This window comes from Condylostylus longicornis, unplaced genomic scaffold, assembly GCF_029603195.1.
Source record: "Condylostylus longicornis isolate FDR11 unplaced genomic scaffold, ASM2960319v2 ptg000038l, whole genome shotgun sequence".
Classification (NCBI taxonomy): Eukaryota; Metazoa; Arthropoda; class Insecta; order Diptera; family Dolichopodidae; genus Condylostylus; species Condylostylus longicornis.
The window spans coordinates 4519835-4541917 of NW_026578007.1; the positions used below are offsets into that span (position 1 = coordinate 4519835).

General features: G+C 27.1%; 1 protein-coding gene and 14 non-coding genes across 15 annotated transcripts; 1 reads left to right on the top strand and 14 right to left on the bottom strand.

The window, feature by feature from the left end:
• Positions 1-362: 362 nt before the first annotated feature.
• On the bottom strand, positions 363-481 carry LOC129609403 (5S ribosomal RNA). Its single transcript, XR_008697013.1, has one exon. It is a non-coding gene; the product is annotated as a 5S ribosomal RNA (ribosomal RNA).
• A 559-nt stretch (positions 482-1040) lies between these two features.
• Positions 1041-1159, bottom strand: LOC129609404 (5S ribosomal RNA). Its single transcript, XR_008697014.1, has one exon. It is a non-coding gene; the product is annotated as a 5S ribosomal RNA (ribosomal RNA).
• A 566-nt stretch (positions 1160-1725) lies between these two features.
• On the bottom strand, positions 1726-1844 carry LOC129609405 (5S ribosomal RNA). The gene has a single exon (XR_008697015.1). It is a non-coding gene; the product is annotated as a 5S ribosomal RNA (ribosomal RNA).
• A 566-nt stretch (positions 1845-2410) lies between these two features.
• On the bottom strand, positions 2411-2529 carry LOC129609334 (5S ribosomal RNA). The gene has a single exon (XR_008696946.1). It is a non-coding gene; the product is annotated as a 5S ribosomal RNA (ribosomal RNA).
• A 565-nt stretch (positions 2530-3094) lies between these two features.
• On the bottom strand, positions 3095-3213 carry LOC129609335 (5S ribosomal RNA). Its single transcript, XR_008696947.1, has one exon. It is a non-coding gene; the product is annotated as a 5S ribosomal RNA (ribosomal RNA).
• Positions 3214-3779: 566 nt separating this feature from the next.
• On the bottom strand, positions 3780-3898 carry LOC129609336 (5S ribosomal RNA). Its single transcript, XR_008696948.1, has one exon. It is a non-coding gene; the product is annotated as a 5S ribosomal RNA (ribosomal RNA).
• A 566-nt stretch (positions 3899-4464) lies between these two features.
• LOC129609337 (5S ribosomal RNA) lies at positions 4465-4583 on the bottom strand. Its single transcript, XR_008696949.1, has one exon. It is a non-coding gene; the product is annotated as a 5S ribosomal RNA (ribosomal RNA).
• A 567-nt stretch (positions 4584-5150) lies between these two features.
• LOC129609338 (5S ribosomal RNA) lies at positions 5151-5269 on the bottom strand. The gene has a single exon (XR_008696950.1). It is a non-coding gene; the product is annotated as a 5S ribosomal RNA (ribosomal RNA).
• A 559-nt stretch (positions 5270-5828) lies between these two features.
• LOC129609340 (5S ribosomal RNA) lies at positions 5829-5947 on the bottom strand. Its single transcript, XR_008696952.1, has one exon. It is a non-coding gene; the product is annotated as a 5S ribosomal RNA (ribosomal RNA).
• Positions 5948-6513: 566 nt separating this feature from the next.
• LOC129609344 (5S ribosomal RNA) lies at positions 6514-6632 on the bottom strand. Its single transcript, XR_008696956.1, has one exon. It is a non-coding gene; the product is annotated as a 5S ribosomal RNA (ribosomal RNA).
• Positions 6633-7198: 566 nt separating this feature from the next.
• LOC129609341 (5S ribosomal RNA) lies at positions 7199-7317 on the bottom strand. Its single transcript, XR_008696953.1, has one exon. It is a non-coding gene; the product is annotated as a 5S ribosomal RNA (ribosomal RNA).
• Positions 7318-7884: 567 nt separating this feature from the next.
• LOC129609342 (5S ribosomal RNA) lies at positions 7885-8003 on the bottom strand. The gene has a single exon (XR_008696954.1). It is a non-coding gene; the product is annotated as a 5S ribosomal RNA (ribosomal RNA).
• Positions 8004-8568: 565 nt separating this feature from the next.
• Positions 8569-8687, bottom strand: LOC129609351 (5S ribosomal RNA). Its single transcript, XR_008696963.1, has one exon. It is a non-coding gene; the product is annotated as a 5S ribosomal RNA (ribosomal RNA).
• Positions 8688-9253: 566 nt separating this feature from the next.
• On the bottom strand, positions 9254-9372 carry LOC129609343 (5S ribosomal RNA). Its single transcript, XR_008696955.1, has one exon. It is a non-coding gene; the product is annotated as a 5S ribosomal RNA (ribosomal RNA).
• A 2482-nt stretch (positions 9373-11854) lies between these two features.
• LOC129609030 (inositol polyphosphate 5-phosphatase E) lies at positions 11855-16173 on the top strand. The gene is made up of 6 exons (XM_055520868.1): positions 11855-12094; positions 13249-14314; positions 14380-14508; positions 14677-15334; positions 15413-15675; positions 15764-16173. Exons 1-6 carry the CDS (start codon positions 11995-11997, stop codon positions 15870-15872), a joined length of 2325 nt encoding a protein of 774 aa, XP_055376843.1. The 5' UTR covers positions 11855-11994; the 3' UTR covers positions 15873-16173.
• Positions 16174-22083: the final 5910 nt, after the last annotated feature.

Here is a 22083-nt window from a genome sequence, read left to right on the forward strand (position 1 = left end):
ATGATTAATAATTTCTTTATTACACTAATATGAAAATTGATTTTGTTATTGAAAAGAGTTTGTAGAATTTAGTTTTGCTAAACTTCAAAATATATTAAGGATTTTTTTTAATTACCTACATATTGTTTTTCAGTAATTAAAAAAATTCTATCAAAAAAATTTTTCATTGAGTTGTAAGACTCAACAGAATTTAATTGGATTTCTCGTCATCATACTAATAAACGAAGGAGCAACAGTAGTAATATATAAATCCACAATAAATCCTCATAAAAAAATTAGTTGCATAGGAATAAATTCATATAAAACGTTATTCATAATAATTTTTGTTAAGGTTTGTAAAAAAAATGCAAAAAGTTGACTGATGCCAACAACACGCGGTGTTCCCAAGCGGTCCCCCATCTAAGTACTAACCGCGCCCGACGTTGCTTAACTTCGGTGATCAGACGAGAACCGGTGTGTTCAACGTGGTATGGTCGTTGGCAAAATAACATCATCCAAAACTCTTTATAATCCAAAAATAATCTACTGTAACTAAACATTCTTTTCCGATTGTTCAGATACAAAAAATTTTACTATGTGTATGTATTATTAACACAATACATGGCATTTAATATAGAAGTAGTCAGTATTAAATTTAACAATCAGCAATACAGATACTTGTTGTTTGCAACATAATTATGATGATTAATAATTTCTTTATTACACTAATATGAAAATTGATTTTGTTATTGAAAAGAATTTGTAGAATTTAGTTTTGTTAAACTTCAAAATATATTAAGGATTTTTTTAATTACCTACATGTTGTTTTCCAGTAATTAAAAAAATTCTATCAAAAAAATTTTTCATTGAGTTGTAAGACTCAACAGAATTTAATTGGATTTCTCGTCATCATACTAATAAACGAAGGAGCAACAGTAGTAATACATAAATCCACAATAAATCCTCATAAAAAAATTAGTTGCATAGGAATAAATTCATACAAAACGTTATTCATAATATTTTTATTAAAGTTTGTAAAAAAAATGCAAAAAGTTGACTGATGCCAACAACACGCGGTGTTCCCAAGCGGTCCCCCATCTAAGTACTAACCGCGCCCGACGTTGCTTAACTTCGGTGATCAGACGAGAACCGGTGTGTTCAACGTGGTATGGTCGTTGGCAAAATAACATCATCCAAAACTCTTTATAATTCAAAAATAATCTACTGTAACTAAACATTCTTTTCCGATTGTTCAGATACAAAAAATTTTACTATGTGTATGTATTACGAGTATTAACACAATACATGGCATTTAATATAGAAGTAGTCAGTATTAAATTTAACAATCAGCAATACAGATACTTGTTGTTTGCAACATAATTATGATGATTAATAATTTCTTTATTACACTAATATGAAAATTGATTTTGTTATTGAAAAGAATTTGTAGAATTTAGTTTTGTTAAACTTCAAAATATATTAAGGATTTTTTTTAATTACCTACATATTGTTTTTCAGTAATTAAAAAAATTCTATCAAAAAAATTTTTCATTGAGTTGTAAGACTCAACAGAATTTAATTGGATTTCTCGTCATCATACTAATAAACGAAGGAGCAACAGTAGTAATACATAAATCCACAATAAATCCTCATAAAAAAATTAGTTGCATAGGAATAAATTCATACAAAACGTTATTCATAATATTTTTATTAAAGTTTGTAAAAAAAATGCAAAAAGTTGACTGATGCCAACAACACGCGGTGTTCCCAAGCGGTCCCCCATCTAAGTACTAACCGCGCCCGACGTTGCTTAACTTCGGTGATCAGACGAGAACCGGTGTGTTCAACGTGGTATGGTCGTTGGCAAAATAACATCATCCAAAACTCTTTATAATTCAAAAATAATCTACTGTAACTAAACATTCTTTTCCGATTGTTCAGATACAAAAAATTTTACTATGTGTATGTATTACGAGTATTAACACAATACATGGCATTTAATATAGAAGTAGTCAGTAGTAAATTTAACAATCAGCAATACAGATACTTGTTGTTTGCAACATAATTATGATGATTAATAATTTCTTTATTACACTAATATGAAAATTGATTTTGTTGTTGAAAAGAGTTTGTAGAATTTAGTTTTGCTAAACTTCAAAATATATTAAGGATTTTTTTTAATTACCTACATATTGTTTTTCAGTAATTAAAAAAATTCTATCAAAAAAATTTTTCATTGAGTTGTAAGACTCAACAGAATTTAATTGGATTTCTCGTCATCATACTAATAAACGAAGGAGCAACAGTAGTAATATATAAATCCACAATAAATCCTCATAAAAAAATTAGTTGCATAGGAATAAATTCATACAAAACGTTATTCATAATATTTTTGTTAAGGTTTGTAAAAAAAATGCAAAAAGTTGACTGATGCCAACAACACGCGGTGTTCCCAAGCGGTCCCCCATCTAAGTACTAACCGCGCCCGACGTTGCTTAACTTCGGTGATCAGACGAGAACCGGTGTGTTCAACGTGGTATGGTCGTTGGCAAAATAACATCATCCAAAACTCTTTATAATTCAAAAATAATCTACTGTAACTAAACATTCTTTTCCGATTGTTCAGATACAAAAAATTTTACTATGTGTATGTATTACGAGTATTAACACAATACATGGCATTTAATATAGAAGTAGTCAGTATTAAATTTAACAATCAGCAATACAGATACTTGTTGTTTGCAACATAATTATGATGATTAATAATTTCTTTATTACACTAATATGAAAATTGATTTTGTTATTGAAAAGAATTTGTAGAATTTAGTTTTGCTAAACTTCAAAATATATTAAGGATTTTTTTAATTACCTACATATTGTTTTCCAGTAATTAAAAAAATTCTATCAAAAAAATTTTTCATTGCGTTGTAAGACTCAACAGAATTTAATTGGATTTCTCGTCATCATACTAATAAACGAAGGAGCAACAGTAGCAATATATAAATCCACAATAAATCCTCATAAAAAAATTAGTTGCATAGGAATAAATTCATACAAAACGTTATTCATAATATTTTTATTAAAGTTTGTAAAAAAAATGCAAAAAGTTGACTGATGCCAACAACACGCGGTGTTCCCAAGCGGTCCCCCATCTAAGTACTAACCGCGCCCGACGTTGCTTAACTTCGGTGATCAGACGAGAACCGGTGTGTTCAACGTGGTATGGTCGTTGGCAAAATAACATCATCCAAAACTCTTTATAATTCAAAAATAATCTACTGTAACTAAACATTCTTTTCCGATTGTTCAGATACAAAAAATTTTACTATGTGTATGTATTACGAGTATTAACACAATACATGGCATTTAATATAGAAGTAGTCAGTAGTAAATTTAACAATCAGCAATACAGACACTTGTTGTTTGCAACATAATTATGATGATTAATAATTTCTTTATTACACTAATATGAAAATTGATTTTGTTGTTGAAAAGAGTTTGTAGAATTTAGTTTTGCTAAACTTCAAAATATATTAAGGATTTTTTTTAATTACCTACATATTGTTTTTCAGTAATTAAAAAAATTCTATCAAAAAAATTTTTCATTGAGTTGTAAGACTCAACAGAATTTAATTGGATTTCTCGTCATCATACTAATAAACGAAGGAGCAACAGTAGTAATACATAAATCCACAATAAATCCTCATAAAAAAATTAGTTGCATAGGAATAAATTCATACAAAACGTTATTCATAATATTTTTATTAAAGTTTGTAAAAAAAATGCAAAAAGTTGACTGATGCCAACAACACGCGGTGTTCCCAAGCGGTCCCCCATCTAAGTACTAACCGCGCCCGACGTTGCTTAACTTCGGTGATCAGACGAGAACCGGTGTGTTCAACGTGGTATGGTCGTTGGCAAAATAACATCATCCAAAACTCTTTATAATTCAAAAATAATCTACTGTAACTAAACATTCTTTTCCGATTGTTCAGATACAAAAAATTTTACTATGTGTATGTATTACGAGTATTAACACAATACATGGCATTTAATATAGAAGTAGTCAGTAGTAAATTTAACAATCAGCAATACAGATACTTGTTGTTTGCAACATAATTATGATGATTAATAATTTCTTTATTACACTAATATGAAAATTGATTTTGTTATTGAAAAGAGTTTGTAGAATTTAGTTTTGCTAAACTTCAAAATATATTAAGGATTTTTTTTAATTACCTACATATTGTTTTTCAGTAATTAAAAAAATTCTATCAAAAAAATTTTTCATTGAGTTGTAAGACTCAACAGAATTTAATTGGATTTCTCGTCATCATACTAATAAACGAAGGAGCAACAGTAGTAATATATAAATCCACAATAAATCCTCATAAAAAAATTAGTTGCATAGGAATAAATTCATACAAAACGTTATTCATAATATTTTTATTAAAGTTTGTAAAAAAAATGCAAAAAGTTGACTGATGCCAACAACACGCGGTGTTCCCAAGCGGTCCCCCATCTAAGTACTAACCGCGCCCGACGTTGCTTAACTTCGGTGATCAGACGAGAACCGGTGTGTTCAACGTGGTATGGTCGTTGGCAAAATAACATCATCCAAAACTCTTTATAATTCAAAAATAATCTACTGTAACTAAACATTCTTTTCCGATTGTTCAGATACAAAAAATTTTACTATGTGTATGTATTACGAGTATTAACACAATACATGGCATTTAATATAGAAGTAGTCAGTAGTAAATTTAACAATCAGCAATACAGATACTTGTTGTTTGCAACATAATTATGATGATTAATAATTTCTTTATTACACTAATATGAAAATTGATTTTGTTATTGAAAAGAGTTTGTAGAATTTAGTTTTGCTAAACTTCAAAATATATTAAGGATTTTTTTTAATTACCTACATATTGTTTTTCAGTAATTAAAAAAATTCTATCAAAAAAATTTTTCATTGAGTTGTAAGACTCAACAGAATTTAATTGGATTTCTCGTCATCATACTAATAAACGAAGGAGCAACAGTAGTAATATATAAATCCACAATAAATCCTCATAAAAAAATTAGTTGCATAGGAATAAATTCATATAAAACGTTATTCATAATAATTTTTGTTAAGGTTTGTAAAAAAAATGCAAAAAGTTGACTGATGCCAACAACACGCGGTGTTCCCAAGCGGTCCCCCATCTAAGTACTAACCGCGCCCGACGTTGCTTAACTTCGGTGATCAGACGAGAACCGGTGTGTTCAACGTGGTATGGTCGTTGGCAAAATAACATCATCCAAAACTCTTTATAATCCAAAAATAATCTACTGTAACTAAACATTCTTTTCCGATTGTTCAGATACAAAAAATTTTACTATGTGTATGTATTATTAACACAATACATGGCATTTAATATAGAAGTAGTCAGTATTAAATTTAACAATCAGCAATACAGATACTTGTTGTTTGCAACATAATTATGATGATTAATAATTTCTTTATTACACTAATATGAAAATTGATTTTGTTATTGAAAAGAATTTGTAGAATTTAGTTTTGTTAAACTTCAAAATATATTAAGGATTTTTTTAATTACCTACATGTTGTTTTCCAGTAATTAAAAAAATTCTATCAAAAAAATTTTTCATTGAGTTGTAAGACTCAACAGAATTTAATTGGATTTCTCGTCATCATACTAATAAACGAAGGAGCAACAGTAGTAATACATAAATCCACAATAAATCCTCATAAAAAAATTAGTTGCATAGGAATAAATTCATACAAAACGTTATTCATAATATTTTTATTAAAGTTTGTAAAAAAAATGCAAAAAGTTGACTGATGCCAACAACACGCGGTGTTCCCAAGCGGTCCCCCATCTAAGTACTAACCGCGCCCGACGTTGCTTAACTTCGGTGATCAGACGAGAACCGGTGTGTTCAACGTGGTATGGTCGTTGGCAAAATAACATCATCCAAAACTCTTTATAATTCAAAAATAATCTACTGTAACTAAACATTCTTTTCCGATTGTTCAGATACAAAAAATTTTACTATGTGTATGTATTACGAGTATTAACACAATACATGGCATTTAATATAGAAGTAGTCAGTAGTAAATTTAACAATCAGCAATACAGACACTTGTTGTTTGCAACATAATTATGATGATTAATAATTTCTTTATTACACTAATATGAAAATTGATTTTGTTGTTGAAAAGAGTTTGTAGAATTTAGTTTTGCTAAACTTCAAAATATATTAAGGATTTTTTTTAATTACCTACATATTGTTTTTCAGTAATTAAAAAAATTCTATCAAAAAAATTTTTCATTGAGTTGTAAGACTCAACAGAATTTAATTGGATTTCTCGTCATCATACTAATAAACGAAGGAGCAACAGTAGTAATACATAAATCCACAATAAATCCTCATAAAAAAATTAGTTGCATAGGAATAAATTCATACAAAACGTTATTCATAATATTTTTATTAAAGTTTGTAAAAAAAATGCAAAAAGTTGACTGACGCCAACAACACGCGGTGTTCCCAAGCGGTCCCCCATCTAAGTACTAACCGCGCCCGACGTTGCTTAACTTCGGTGATCAGACGAGAACCGGTGTGTTCAACGTGGTATGGTCGTTGGCAAAATAACATCATCCAAAACTCTTTATAATTCAAAAATAATCTACTGTAACTAAACATTCTTTTCCGATTGTTCAGATACAAAAAATTTTACTATGTGTATGTATTACGAGTATTAACACAATACATGGCATTTAATATAGAAGTAGTCAGTAGTAAATTTAACAATCAGCAATACAGATACTTGTTGTTTGCAACATAATTATGATGATTAATAATTTCTTTATTACACTAATATGAAAATTGATTTTGTTGTTGAAAAGAGTTTGTAGAATTTAGTTTTGCTAAACTTCAAAATATATTAAGGATTTTTTTTAATTACCTACATATTGTTTTTCAGTAATTAAAAAAATTCTATCAAAAAAATTTTTCATTGAGTTGTAAGACTCAACAGAATTTAATTGGATTTCTCGTCATCATACTAATAAACGAAGGAGCAACAGTAGTAATACATAAATCCACAATAAATCCTCATAAAAAAATTAGTTGCATAGGAATAAATTCATACAAAACGTTATTCATAATATTTTTATTAAAGTTTGTAAAAAAAATGCAAAAAGTTGACTGATGCCAACAACACGCGGTGTTCCCAAGCGGTCCCCCATCTAAGTACTAACCGCGCCCGACGTTGCTTAACTTCGGTGATCAGACGAGAACCGGTGTGTTCAACGTGGTATGGTCGTTGGCAAAATAACATCATCCAAAACTCTTTATAATTCAAAAATAATCTACTGTAACTAAACATTCTTTTCCGATTGTTCAGATACAAAAAATTTTACTATGTGTATGTATTACGAGTATTAACACAATACATGGCATTTAATATAGAAGTAGTCAGTAGTAAATTTAACAATCAGCAATACAGATACTTGTTGTTTGCAACATAATTATGATGATTAATAATTTCTTTATTACACTAATATGAAAATTGATTTTGTTATTGAAAAGAGTTTGTAGAATTTAGTTTTGCTAAACTTCAAAATATATTAAGGATTTTTTTTAATTACCTACATATTGTTTTTCAGTAATTAAAAAAATTCTATCAAAAAAATTTTTCATTGAGTTGTAAGACTCAACAGAATTTAATTGGATTTCTCGTCATCATACTAATAAACGAAGGAGCAACAGTAGTAATATATAAATCCACAATAAATCCTCATAAAAAAATTAGTTGCATAGGAATAAATTCATATAAAACGTTATTCATAATAATTTTTGTTAAGGTTTGTAAAAAAAATGCAAAAAGTTGACTGATGCCAACAACACGCGGTGTTCCCAAGCGGTCCCCCATCTAAGTACTAACCGCGCCCGACGTTGCTTAACTTCGGTGATCAGACGAGAACCGGTGTGTTCAACGTGGTATGGTCGTTGGCAAAATAACATCATCCAAAACTCTTTATAATCCAAAAATAATCTACTGTAACTAAACATTCTTTTCCGATTGTTCAGATACAAAAAATTTTACTATGTGTATGTATTATTAACACAATACATGGCATTTAATATAGAAGTAGTCAGTATTAAATTTAACAATCAGCAATACAGATACTTGTTGTTTGCAACATAATTATGATGATTAATAATTTCTTTATTACACTAATATGAAAATTGATTTTGTTATTGAAAAGAATTTGTAGAATTTAGTTTTGCTAAACTTCAAAATATATTAAGGATTTTTTTAATTACCTACATATTGTTTTCCAGTAATTAAAAAAATTCTATCAAAAAAATTTTTCATTGCGTTGTAAGACTCAACAGAATTTAATTGGATTTCTCGTCATCATACTAATAAACGAAGGAGCAACAGTAGTAATACGAGTATATAAATCCACAATAAATCCTCATAAAAAAATTAGTTGCATAGGAATAAATTCATACAAAACGTTATTCATAATATTTTTGTTAAGGTTTGTAAAAAAAATGCAAAAAGTTGACTGATGCCAACAACACGCGGTGTTCCCAAGCGGTCCCCCATCTAAGTACTAACCGCGCCTGACGTTGCTTAACTTCGGTGATCAGACGAGAACCGGTGTGTTCAACGTGGTATGGTCGTTGGCAAAATAACATCATCCAAAACTCTTTATAATCCAAAAATAATCTACTGTAACTAAACATTCTTTTCCGATTGTTCAGATACAAAAAATTTTACTATGTATATGTATTACGAGTATTAACACAATACATGGCATTTAATATAGAAGTAGTCAGTATTAAATTTAACAATCAGCAATACAGATACTTGTTGTTTGCAACATAATTATGATGATTAATAATTTCTTTATTACACTAATATGAAAATTGATTTTGTTATTGAAAAGAATTTGTAGAATTTAGTTTTGCTAAACTTCAAAATATATTAAGGATTTTTTTAATTACCTACATATTGTTTTTCAGTAATTAAAAAAATTCTATCAAAAAAATTTTTCATTGCGTTGTAAGACTCAACAGAATTTAATTGGATTTCTCGTCATCATACTAATAAACGAAGGAGCAACAGTAGCAATATATAAATCCACAACAAAATCCTCATAAAAAAATTAGTTGCATAGGAATAAATTCATACAAAACGTTATTCATAATATTTTTCTTAAAGTTTGTAAAAAAAATACAAAAAGTTGACTGATGCCAACAACACGCGGTGTTCCCAAGCGGTCCCCCATCTAAGTACTAACCGCGCCCGACGTTGCTTAACTTCGGTGATCAGACGAGAACCGGTGTGTTCAACGTGGTATGGTCGTTGGCAAAATAACATCATCCAAAACTCTTTATAATTCAAAAATAATCTACTGTAACTAAACATTCTTTTCCGATTGTTCAGATACAAAAAATTTTACTATGTGTATGTATTACGAGTATTAACACAATACATGGCATTTAATATAGAAGTAGTCAGTATTAAATTTAACAATCAGCAATACAGATACTTGTTGTTTGCAACATAATTATGTTGATTAATAAATTCTTTATTACACTAATATGAAAATTGATTCTGTTATTGAAAAGAGTTTGTAGAATTTAGTTTTGCTAAACTTCAAAATATATTAAGGAATTTTTTTAATTACCTACATATTGTTTTTTGCTTCTTAAAATTTTGAAAAATAATTAGTCTCGACTCTTTTTTTTTAAAGTAACTTGATTAAAAGTAATTGATTTTACAAAGAATGCGTTAAAATTAATGGGCAATGTCAGAAAATTTCTTGGTGAAAAAACTCGCTAAATTAGTTAATTTCAGTTGAACTTAGCTTGTTTTGGTCTTGTGAGACTTGTGTGCTCTGGGAGGTTGCTCTTTTTCTGTTATTTGCAAATGAAATTGTAATATGGAGCGGAGTCTACAAGATTAAAAAGGGTGGCAATTTTATTACATAATAGATTCTAAAGTTTTGGTTTTAATATATTTTACGGAGTTCGAATTCAATAATGAAAAAACATTATTAACCAAATAATTTGTTTTAACATTAAATATATAATACAAATAATTAAAAAAATAAATAATCCAAAAAAAAACACAAAATTAAAAAATTAAAAAGATTTAAAAAAAACTTTTCAAAGTTTCAATAATTTAAAGTTCTATTTTTAAAGGAATACATTAGATTTTTAGTTTAATTCACGTGGTAAATAGGTATAAGGTTCAATTTGACACATAAAAGCTTTTTTGAAAGAAACTATAGTTATATGTATGTAAATTGTAAAATTTTATTTCAATTTTATTAGGGAAATTGCAACATCTTAGTGCATGATTCCGTTCTTACAGCTTCTCGTAGGCTCATAGAACTCAAACCCATTGGCTTGGGTTCTAATTAATATTTCTACTTCATTATTTTTGGATGATAGAACCTTATAATTCTAAGCAAATGATACGTTTCACATTGTAAAAATGCAGTTTTTGATACACAATAGAACATTTAGTTAAAAAAAATTGACTACTTTTATAAGCTATAAATTTTTATACTTTCATTCTTGATATATGTAAATTTTTGTGGAATATTTACCGATAGATGGCGTTCAGTATTTTATATTAGAATGATATTTAAAAGTTAATACGTTTATTGGGTTGAATAACCAGCTGATTGTCAAGAGAAATTTGTTTTTATTTAATTTTGTTGTGCTCCCAAGTTTAATGTCAATTGTTTGAGGTTTGTATTTGTTGTTTTTGTTCTTTTTTGTTTCACTTCCCTAAATGAAAATAGAATACTTAAGAATGTGATTAATTAGAAAAAAGAAAATAAAAAATACCGAAAAAACTTTAAATTTAAGTGACCGCGTACTTGTAGATAATAATAGATTTTTTTTATTTTTTTTTTTGTTTTTTGTTTAGTTTTTTCTTATTGTTCTACTCAACTTAAAAAAATTAAAATACAAAAGAAATTGTATAGAATTTGTGCGGTCTCTGGTGGTACGGTACGACAATGTGTTTTAAAAGTTTTGCGCTGTGATTTGGATTGGTGACTTTAAAATACAATACACTTATAATAATAATATTAATAGTAATAAAAAAAAACCATTTTAATAACTAATCGATATTTGCTCAATTATTATTTTCGGTTTCCTGCAAAGCCGAAAATGTATAAAAATTATAAAAATACAAAAAATAAAATTTAATAAAATAATATGCTATAAAAATAATGAAATGCATACATATGTATAAAGTTTTAATTCCATGATTAATATTAAATAAATTATGAAATTAGATAAGTGATATTATTATAAAAGTAAATATATTCAAGGGATTTTAGAAGATATTTCGCTTAACTTAAATTGGAAATGCTTGGTGGCCTTCTTGAATTAGGATAATTTTTATGAAACAAAAAAAAAATGTATAGATATAAAAAAGTACACAGCGTGCTACATACGTATAGTATATTCAAAAATTGTTACATAAATTATTTTTTTTTTAATTTAATATAGAATGTTAATAATTATTAAAGTAAAATAAATCAAAAAATGTATGCTTGAATTAAATAATACTAAAGTATAAATAGTTATATTTGAAATGAAAATCATAAATTCTTTCACCTATGAACTTTAATTATATGTATCATCATAAGTATATAATATATAACATACATATATTTAAACATATGTATAATAGAGAATGATCATGATTTTTATTTTATTAAATAATAATGTACATAAACATGTACATTTATATATTATAATTAATACATAATTAAGCATCTGATTTAGTAACATATCTAGTCCACAATTTGTGATATATATATTTAAAATAAAATACATACATACATAAAAATTTGAATATAATTAGTACCTATTTTAGACATTTATTAGAATAGTTTATAAGTAGGTATAACTAAATTATTTTAATTATATACAAACAATATTACGAACTCATTATTTATCAACAAGATGCTTAGTGAAAGTGATGCTTTGCCAGTAAACAATTCTCCTAAAAGTAAAAGTTCTTCAGGCTTATTTAGTGGTTTATGGTATAAAAGATCAACTAAAGGTAAATTTAATTGATTTTCAATATAGAATACTATTGATAAAAAACTGAAAAAAATACGCAGATTGGATAAAATCATTTACTTATTGCAAAAGAATTTTATTTAAAACTTTTTAATATTTTTTATAACCTAGTATAATGCCAATAATATTATTCTGTAAATTGTGACGTATAATATGACCTCACAATTAAAATAAAAATATCATTTTAGTTTCTTTCATGAATTTATTTTTGTGCTATATTACATAGCAATTATTCACCTTAACTTATTTAAGTATTTATGCATTTTCTTTTTGCTTCTAGTTAGACAGATTTGTGTATTATGTAGGTACCTACGTATTTAAATGTTAGGTAGGTTAGTGCCTATACATATCTGCAAAATTCTATACTTAATATGTATCTGTAAATTGCGTATATATTTCATATATTACGAGTATGTTTCTTTTATTATTAAATAGTATAATGTGTACTTACAGAAAGTAAAATTTTTTGTTTATTAAAAATAAACAAGTAAATACTATGTATGTATGTATGTACTTATAATACATACTTATTTACAATTTTTGCTTAAATTTTCATTATATATTTGCTATAATGTTTTAAACAAAACTAATACTAATACTAATTTAATTTTTAATTTACAAGTGCCAATACCAAGTACTAATTGAAAGTAATTACCAATTAGCAATTACTACACATATAGAGTGGTTCAGAACTGGTATTAAAGCTCTCGGGAAAAAAATTGTTATTCATGAGTATTCTGCGAAAAATATCTATAACAGCTTCGTGGATGTTCAAGCTGATTAACGTGTTGTTTGCAACATTTTTTCTCAATTACACAAAAGGCCTACATAACGATAATATCAATGATTAAACAAAAAATTTTTAATCTAACAGTCTCAAATTATCTCAAAAACATACAGAGTTTTTTCAACCTGATTTTCGTTTACCCACCAAAACTACCCATAGAAATCACTCTCGCACACAAACAATTCTTTTCCTTAAAAACTTTAAGGAGTCACCCTCCAAGAGCTTTAACATCAGTTTCGCACGATCCTCTATGACTGACAAGGTTAGAATTTAAAAAAAAACATTTGAATGTGCAAGAACAATACAAACTAAATAAAAAAAACTTACACTTTGTTTAATATTTTTAGTGGAACCTCATCCTCTATCTGATGGAGAGCTTTCTGATTCGTGCGTTAATTATGGAAATTACAGTATACAAAAGCCAAAATCAAAGCCTGATACATCATTTGCAAGATGTTCACCTAAAACTAAATGTCAATCATTAGTTAATAATACAGAAAATTGTAATCATAAATTAGAAGAAGATAATAATCATAAAACTAAATATAATAACAACAACAATATTAAAAAAAGTAACAATAATAATAACAATAATGTATTTGTAAAAAATTCAACTGGCAATAAAACTGATTCAAATCCTGAAAATACATACAATAATGAATTACGTCCAAATGTTAGTTTACGTGTAAAGTCTTCAAATATTATAAATTTACATAATCGTCTTAGTCATCAATTTAGTTTATGTTGTAAAACAGCTGAACATAAACCATCTTCGCCACCAGTAAGTGTACGATACAATTCTATTCCCGATGTTCTTGCTGAACCTTCCAAAACCCCTGTACGTGAAAATATGGTATTAAATTTAACATCTGAAGGAAATAATGGCAAAGCACCGCTTGCTCAGGTTTCAGAAACAAACAGTGCACCAGAAACACCGATAAATCCTCCAAAATCCGATTCATTTCGTTTACAAAATTCACCATCAAATCAATCTATTCATAGCACCCAAAGTATTTACGAAGGTCAACCTAGAGCGATAGCCATAACTGCATGCAGATCAAGATTACGATTAAAACTTCTACCACCTGGTAAACCAATTGTTAATGAAGCTTATTTGACAAAATCAACCCAAAAAGAAAATAATAATAAAAACTTTGAAGATACGGAAAATGATAATATTTCGGATAAATCAGCTTTTGCTGAACAACATTTATCATCGCCAGATATTTCTGGGTCCAATAATGAATTTCCAAATAGAGTTTGTCAAGAAAGTCGTTCCTTGTCGTTTGATCGTATTCAACCATTTCAACCATTTCAAAGACCAAATCAGTCTGGAAGTAGCGATTTAGCGAGACAGGCTTTAATGGCAGCTCAAGTTCTTAACTTGATTCCGACCGAAAAAGCTAGGGAAAGGTATTGGAGAAAGAAAAACAAATATATTTATTTTTCAGCTTATAATAAGTGCTTTTAATTTTTAGAAATTTTTTGGCTAATAGATTAGCAACCTGTTCATTATTAGGAGCCACAGAATTAGCTAGAGTCCTACCAAGCAAGGAGATAACTATTTTTGTCGGAACGTGGAACATGAATGGACAAAGCCCCCCAAAGTAATTTCTTTTGTAAAAGAATCAAAATCATTAATTTGACAAAAATGAGAAAATTTAATTATTTTAAAATATGTAAAATTATTATGAGAAATTTTAATTATTTTAAAATATATAAAATTTAAATAAATAGTTTGATCTTAATGTAAGTTATAAATAAAATAATTTCAGGCAAATGAATGATTTTGTTTTACCAGCAAGTGTAGAAAATGTTCCAGACTTAATTGCTATTGGCACTCAAGAATCTTGTCCAGAGCGTTTTGAATGGGAAGTAACATTACAGGAAACTCTTGGTCCCTCCCATGTATTATTTCATGCAGCTACTTTAGGTACACTGCACTTAGCAGTATTTCTTCGAAGAGACTTAATTTGGTTTTGTTCTGTGCCAGAAGAAGCAAATTTATCCGTTCGGCCTGGCACAGCTTTCCGGACAAAAGGAGCAGTTGCGATTTCATTTTGTTTATTTGGAACATCAATGTTATTTGTAACGTCTCATTTAACTGCTCATCAGCAGAAAGTTAAGGAAAGAGTACAAGATGTGAAACGTATTATTCATGCACTTGATTTACCAAGAAATCTTAAAATGAGACATAAAAATAAAGATGTTACACAAAACTTTGATAGTGTTTTTTGGTGCGGTGATTTAAATTTTCGTTTAAGTGAACCACGAGAAAAATTATTACAATGGATTGAAACAACGAAATTTCCGTTGCCATCACATCTACCACATGGCTATATGCATACTGATCAATTAAAATCTGTTTTATCTGATGGTGCAGCTTTTAAAGGTTTCATGGAAGCTAATATTACATTTCCACCAACATATAAAGTATTTACATAATATAAAATATTTATTTTTTATATAAAATCTTATGACATTGTTAATAAATTTTAATATTTTGTTTAGTATGACCCCGGTACTCAACAATTTGACACTTCAAGCAAGCAGAGAGCACCTGCTTATACTGATCGTATTTTATATAAATACCGACAAACAAGTATGGCGCTTAGGAGGGGGAGCGTTGTTCCTAGTACATTTCTGTCTTCTCATCATCACAGTGAGCCACCGTTAGTATGTGTTGCATACGACTCTGTGCCATCAATTATTACATCAGATCACAAACCAGTTTGGGCATTATTTCGTAATACCATAAAACCAGGCATTGACTCGTAAGTATTAAGAAAAGTAATTTCTGCAATATTAATGGTAATATTTAAAAAAAAAGAAATTGGGTTATATTTATTTCATTTATTTTAGCATTCCATTAGCAGCTGGCCTATTTATTCGTGATGTTTATGTAGAAGGTATGAAGCGACGCCTTAATCATTCATATTCTGGATCATCTGCCGTTTGTTCTATTCAATAAATCAAAAATAAATTATAGAGCAGAATGATGATTTTCTAATATTACAAAAATTTTAATACATATATAATGTAAAATATTTTTTTAATTGAAACTAGTCATAGTTTAGCTGAAAATATTTAGTTCTATATTAGAAATAGAAAATTTAAAAAAGCACAGATCGTTTCGAATTCAATTAACTAGTTTCGAACCAATAATAATATTTAAGAGACGTACTATAATAAATGTTAAAATTTAAATTAGATAATTTCAAATTTGATTGATATTTTTCTTCTTAATATAATGAAAAAAGTTAAAACATTAATATAAAGCAATATTAAAGAAATAATATAAGCATAAAAAGAAACAAATATAAATTTTGTACATGTTATCGATATATAGCTTTGTTTAATCTAAGTATTATTCGCTTTCAATTTATACATACTCGTAAAACTCAAAAAATACAAATGTATTAATATTTCGTATTCATAAAATTATAAACAAGATAATACAGTTAGTCTTCTTTAAAGTTTAGATAAATACGCGATATAATTTGAATAAATGTATATTACAAAAACATATATTTATTAAACATTTTTAATTCGAAATGGTCTAAAACTTATAATAATTCTGTAACATCTGAATATAAAACTTAATAAGTGTGCTCTCCCCTATCGTTTTATGGTAATTTTATTATATTATTGTTCAAACAAAGACATTTGCATTCTTATTTATCATATAGTTTTCTAATAATATTGCACATTTTTTATTATATCAATCCAAAAATTGTTATAAAAAATACAAGTTTGATTAAAAAATGGATTATTAAATAAATTTAATTAAAAAATGCGGTATATTAAATTTAACAAAACCCAAATAATCAATTTTATGATTGTCCAATAAACACAAAATATTTGGTTTGTTGCTAATTATAACTTTAATCATTCTTGTTATTTTAATTTACCTGATGATATAAATGTTTAATGTGACTGAAAATTTTATAAGTTTAGGACTTAATTTTAAAATTTGATTTAAATAGTGTTATAAAATTAAAATTTGATGTTATTAGAAAATATTGAAATCAATAGTTAAAAAGACTTTTTTTTTAACATTATTCAATTAATAATTCGAATTTTATACACTAAAAAGAAAATATTTAAAGCATATAAATAATTTATATTAAATGGTATAGCAATTTGAATCTTTAAAGTTATTAATAATTTATATTCGTTATTATAATGCTTATTTGACGCACACTTTATTATAAAAAAAAATTATTTATTTGTTTTTTACTTTTAAAAGATTTACAAAATATTTTTCGAAAGACGTGTTTTTTATTTTAAATTTATTAAAGACATAATATTATTTTTACACAATCTCATTGCGTTGTGCTTATTTTTGTTTTTTAATTTTATAAGATTATTATAAAACTCTTTTATATATCATTATTTACATAAATGGACTTTTTTTTTAAATTAATGTACCTTTTATGTTTTTTTTTTAAATATTTATAACTATATGTATATATATATATATATATATTCACTGATATATGTATTTAGCTAGGTAAAATTATTTACAAAAAAAAGGAAGATTATCTTCAATATTTTTGTAAAAAATTGAATACAAACAATTAAAATTGTAACTCAAATTTATACCAAAGAATTTCAAATTTTTTATAGCATATTTATATAAAAATTTATATATTTATTTTTATTAATTGGAAATTTTTCGTGATTAGCTATATGTATAATAATATGTAATATCATTGAAACATTTCATACTTAGGAAATAAATAATATAAAGTAAAATTAAATATAAATTTAAAATTTGTTCTCATTATTAATTTATTTCCTTAATTATATTCCTATTTTAATTATTATCACAAAATGATTTTGTGAATTGAAACTTCAAAGGTATTTAAATCAAGAAAACTCTTTCATTTTTATTCTTTTTTAAAAAATTATTCTTTTATTTATATACAGCAATGTAAGTATACTTCTATTAGGAACAGCTTGCATGAGAGTAGAATTTACAGAAATTTTTGTTTTTCACAGATATTGTTAACAACAAAGCGTACTTAGAATACTTTCAGTTATATAAATTTACTCTTAAGTGATATAATTATCTATTGTTTAATAAAACTAACTAAAATAAATTATCGACCGTTTGTTGTCGAAAGCGATGCATCAAGCGGTCTGTCGAATGTTTAAATTTTTTTTTGCTTTCTTTAAGTAAGTGAAATAATAACAAATTTAAAAACATTTTCAATACATCATAATAATCACGCGATATATAATTCAAACTATTTTTAAAAATTTTATAAAAACATATGGTACAGCTGATTCAACTGCGCTATAAAAAAATCATTATATACATACATATTATATTGTCGATATATTAGAAATGTTTTTCAACAAAGTTGATAAACATTTTCGAGTATCTACTTTATATTGTACATTTATTTCTATAAAAAAATGACTCAAACTGGAATCGAACCCTCACTCCCTAGGTTATATGTCCAATACGCAACAACTCAGCCATCAATTTCAATTTATATAAATATTTTGTCTTTTTTTCTCTTATTTTGGTAATTTTACTGTTTCAGGTAAACAGTAAAAAACAAACAGGTTCAGTAATTCTATTTGATGTCGGCACGATTTTTCAAAAGCATTATAAATTAATATAAATTTTTGGTATTATGATTAGCGCATTCGCCTAAATTTTAGGCGAATAAACATTCAAATATGTCACACAGACAAGCTTGGAGAATGAAACTAAAAATCAAAATAATTCATATGTAAGTGTTTTTTTTATTGGATATTATAGCATTTATAGTGATATAATGAAAAAACCTAAACTATGTGTAAAGTAAGTTCATAAAATTCTACAAATTATTGTAAAAAATATTGATTGTTTAGTATTAATTTAAACGTGAAAAAAACGAAACAGAAACAATTCGAGCATATATGTATGTAAGTAAAGTAATGAACAACAACCCCGACATTGCTAAATAGAAAATTCAATTGTTTTTGCAAAAAAAAAAAAACAATGTACATATATAATTTAAGTGTGCTATTTGGTGGTGTTAACCTCATTATTTTCGGTTTTCTGACGCCTTGCGGTAGCAACATTTTGGATCTGGGGAATGAAAGCATTCGTCGATCATAATTTAAAATGTTATTCAATTCGTCTAGTACTAGTCCATTCGACTCGCCCAGCCATTCGCTTCGCCGATCATAATAAGGGTATTAATAACGGCCTAATGTTTTAAGATAAAAGATTTATTTGCAACCGTTAAAGAGGTCTGTTGACATGCTGATTGACTGGTAAATTTCAGTCGTAAATTTTTTCTTAACACCAATATAGAGAAACATATGTATGTAAATACTTACAAGTTGTGTGTATGATTAGATAAGTACACACCTTTTTTTCTCAATTTTTCTTGTTCTAACTCGACATTTTTATTATGACGCTTTTATTCTTTAAATAATGTAAATGCGTTGTTCTGTAAACTGATGCAATCATTTGCAGCCATTATGAGTATGTACCTATTGTACATATCTTAGAAATTGATTTGAATTTTTTTTGGTAATTTATTGGTTAAATGAATTACAAAATTATAAACGGAAATAACTAACTTACTTACATTTTATGTAAGCACATGCATAAAACTTGTGATTGCTCTACTTTTATTCTCACTTAGTCTACAATTCTTCAAAACTTTTTACACATTCCAAATCGCAAAATGTATTGAATTAACATCAATGAGTTTCAATATTTTATATCAAGCTTTAGCTTTTCTATTTTATGGCAGCGTCATCATTTTTAACGTTTTACAAATTTTTTATTGCAGTTAATGTTTAAACTATAAAACAATTCTGCAATTTTATTTTTCAATTTCGAATGCTTTATACATTATTTTCAAATTTCTACGAAAATTTAATGCGTATATTATGTCTTATATCCTGGCTTGCTTATTTTTTATATTACTTCTATGATTTTTGAAAATTTATTATAATAATTATTTAGTACATTTTATTATTCATAAGTATGTACTTACATATGAATACTTATATATGTATGTATCCATATGTATGTGTATTTAAAGTCCCTTTTTGTGGCGACTATTTCTTTATTTAGATTCAATCCAATTCAAATATGTTTTAGTAAGTACATAATTAAAATAACAGTGTTACCGTAAACGCGATTTTTCCAAAAAAGCATGCCAAATTAATTTATACATCATTCTTTAGTTCGAATTTCTGCTTAAATAAAAGACATAGGTAAGATGTATGCAATTATGGTTCCTGTCATTATTGTTACAAAAGTTAAAGGAAAAATGAATGAAACCTAGTTTTCTCTAGAGAAAAAATAAATGAACGCTGTATCATTCATTTTTACCGACAGTATTGTGTAAACAATAGGTAGGTTATGTGATGGCAACAAATTTTGCATATCGAGTTTTCGGTGAGAATGTACTTCTCCATAGTAGGGAAGTGTAAATAAACTATTTTTAGCAACCTGTCGGCCTGTCGGTCTGTGTGTGCACGCGTGTATCTCAAGTTCTGCTGAACCGATTTTGATGAAATTTTATATGTAAGTTTATTTCCACCATGGCACGGATTGATCAGCTTTTGGGATATATCAGGCCTCGGGAACTGCACTTTTTAGCGGGCCGATTTTACATTTTTCACTATATCTACGGAACGAATTGATGGGATTTCATGAAATTTGATATTTGAGTTCTGGGCATTACCAAAACTAACTGGTGGGCATTTCAGGGAATTCAGATAGCACAAAACGAAACTGTACTAAGAGCCAAATTTACATTTTTCTAGATATGTTATCTATAAGCTTACAAATGTTCTTAAAATTGGAAAGAAGTACTTAACAGACATTTTTTTAATATTCTGTTAACACTTTTACTCAACTAGACAATACACAATGCGGTCGGTTATGTGCTGATCACATCAGATTTTTTTTCAATGCTACGACAGTTAATTTTATAATGATGACACTAAAAGTAAGTGATAGATTAACTAAAAAGTAAATAATAAAAAGAGTTATGATAGAGCTTTATATTTATGTTATGTTCATTATTTATTATTAGCATAAATGTAGATACAGAATACTTACAACAAAATTGTCCGTAGGGAGTATGATTGACTGTACATATTTTTATTTTTCGTTCGTATGTGTAGGCTTTATATAAAAATTATCTACTTTATTTGATGTTTTGTTTGCATTTATTCAATTGAAAGAAAGTTTTTAGAAAATGTAGGTGTAGCTGCGTGTATAACTTTATCGTTTGTTTTTGTATGTAGCATTTATTGTGCATCCTACAATTTACTAGAAGCAATCTCTTCATAGACCATATTAACATTATTAATATAAACTTTTAACCTTACGTAGGTATGTTCTATGAAAATCTTCATTCTTATAACCATTCTTCTATGCCCTATGGTTATAAGAACTGTACAAGTATGTCTATATTATTGCACCAATGTGTCTTAAATAATTATCAAAGTAATTATATACGAGTATCACCTGTCTTCTATTATGGCAAATTATCTATCTGTGGATATAAAAATTTTATAAGATTAAATTGTTGGTGTTTCAAATTCCTTGATTACACAAGTTTCTTTAGAAATTATCAAACTCAAATTTATAAGGTATTCAAAATTTAAAAAAGGAAAGATTCCAATAAAACTAACCAAACTGATTAACCATTAGTTTTGGTCTATCGTGTTTTCGCGTCTATTATCCGTGAAGGAAGACAAAGAAGTGCTGTTACCCTTGGATTCAGTCCGAAACTCGTTCGTTTCAGTCTTTTCTGTACTAACCCTCAATAAAGACGAGAAGATTCAATATTTATATGCTGCTTCTGATGTTTCATTGCGCAATTTCTTATTCCTACATTTACTTTGGGGACACCCAAATCCCTATGGATGTCATTAGGAAAGTTTTTAATTACTTCATATTGTGAATATGACAAACATTTTTGTCTGTTGCTGTTCTTGCTGATCTAATTTTTAACTGGAATTACCACATACACATATTATGTATAATATAGATAATTATGTGAAATTTATTAATTTTATGATTTGATTTTTTAGGGTGTGACACCTGAGTTTGTTGTTTTACTCGACAAGTGAGAAGAAAGTGAGTAAGTACCATATATTTGTACAATGTAATTTTCAACTGAGAAAAATTTTTCTGTATTGCGTATCTT

Coding starts and splice junctions, on each gene's coding strand:
- LOC129609030 (XM_055520868.1), top strand. CDS start 11,995: ATGCTTAGTGAAAGTGATGCTTTGCCAGTAAACAATTCTCCTAAAAGT. Junction 12,095..13,248: donor GTATAAAAGATCAACTAAAG/GTAAATTTAATT, acceptor TAATATTTTTAG/TGGAACCTCATCCTCTATCT. Junction 14,315..14,379: donor ACCGAAAAAGCTAGGGAAAG/GTATTGGAGAAA, acceptor TTTAATTTTTAG/AAATTTTTTGGCTAATAGAT.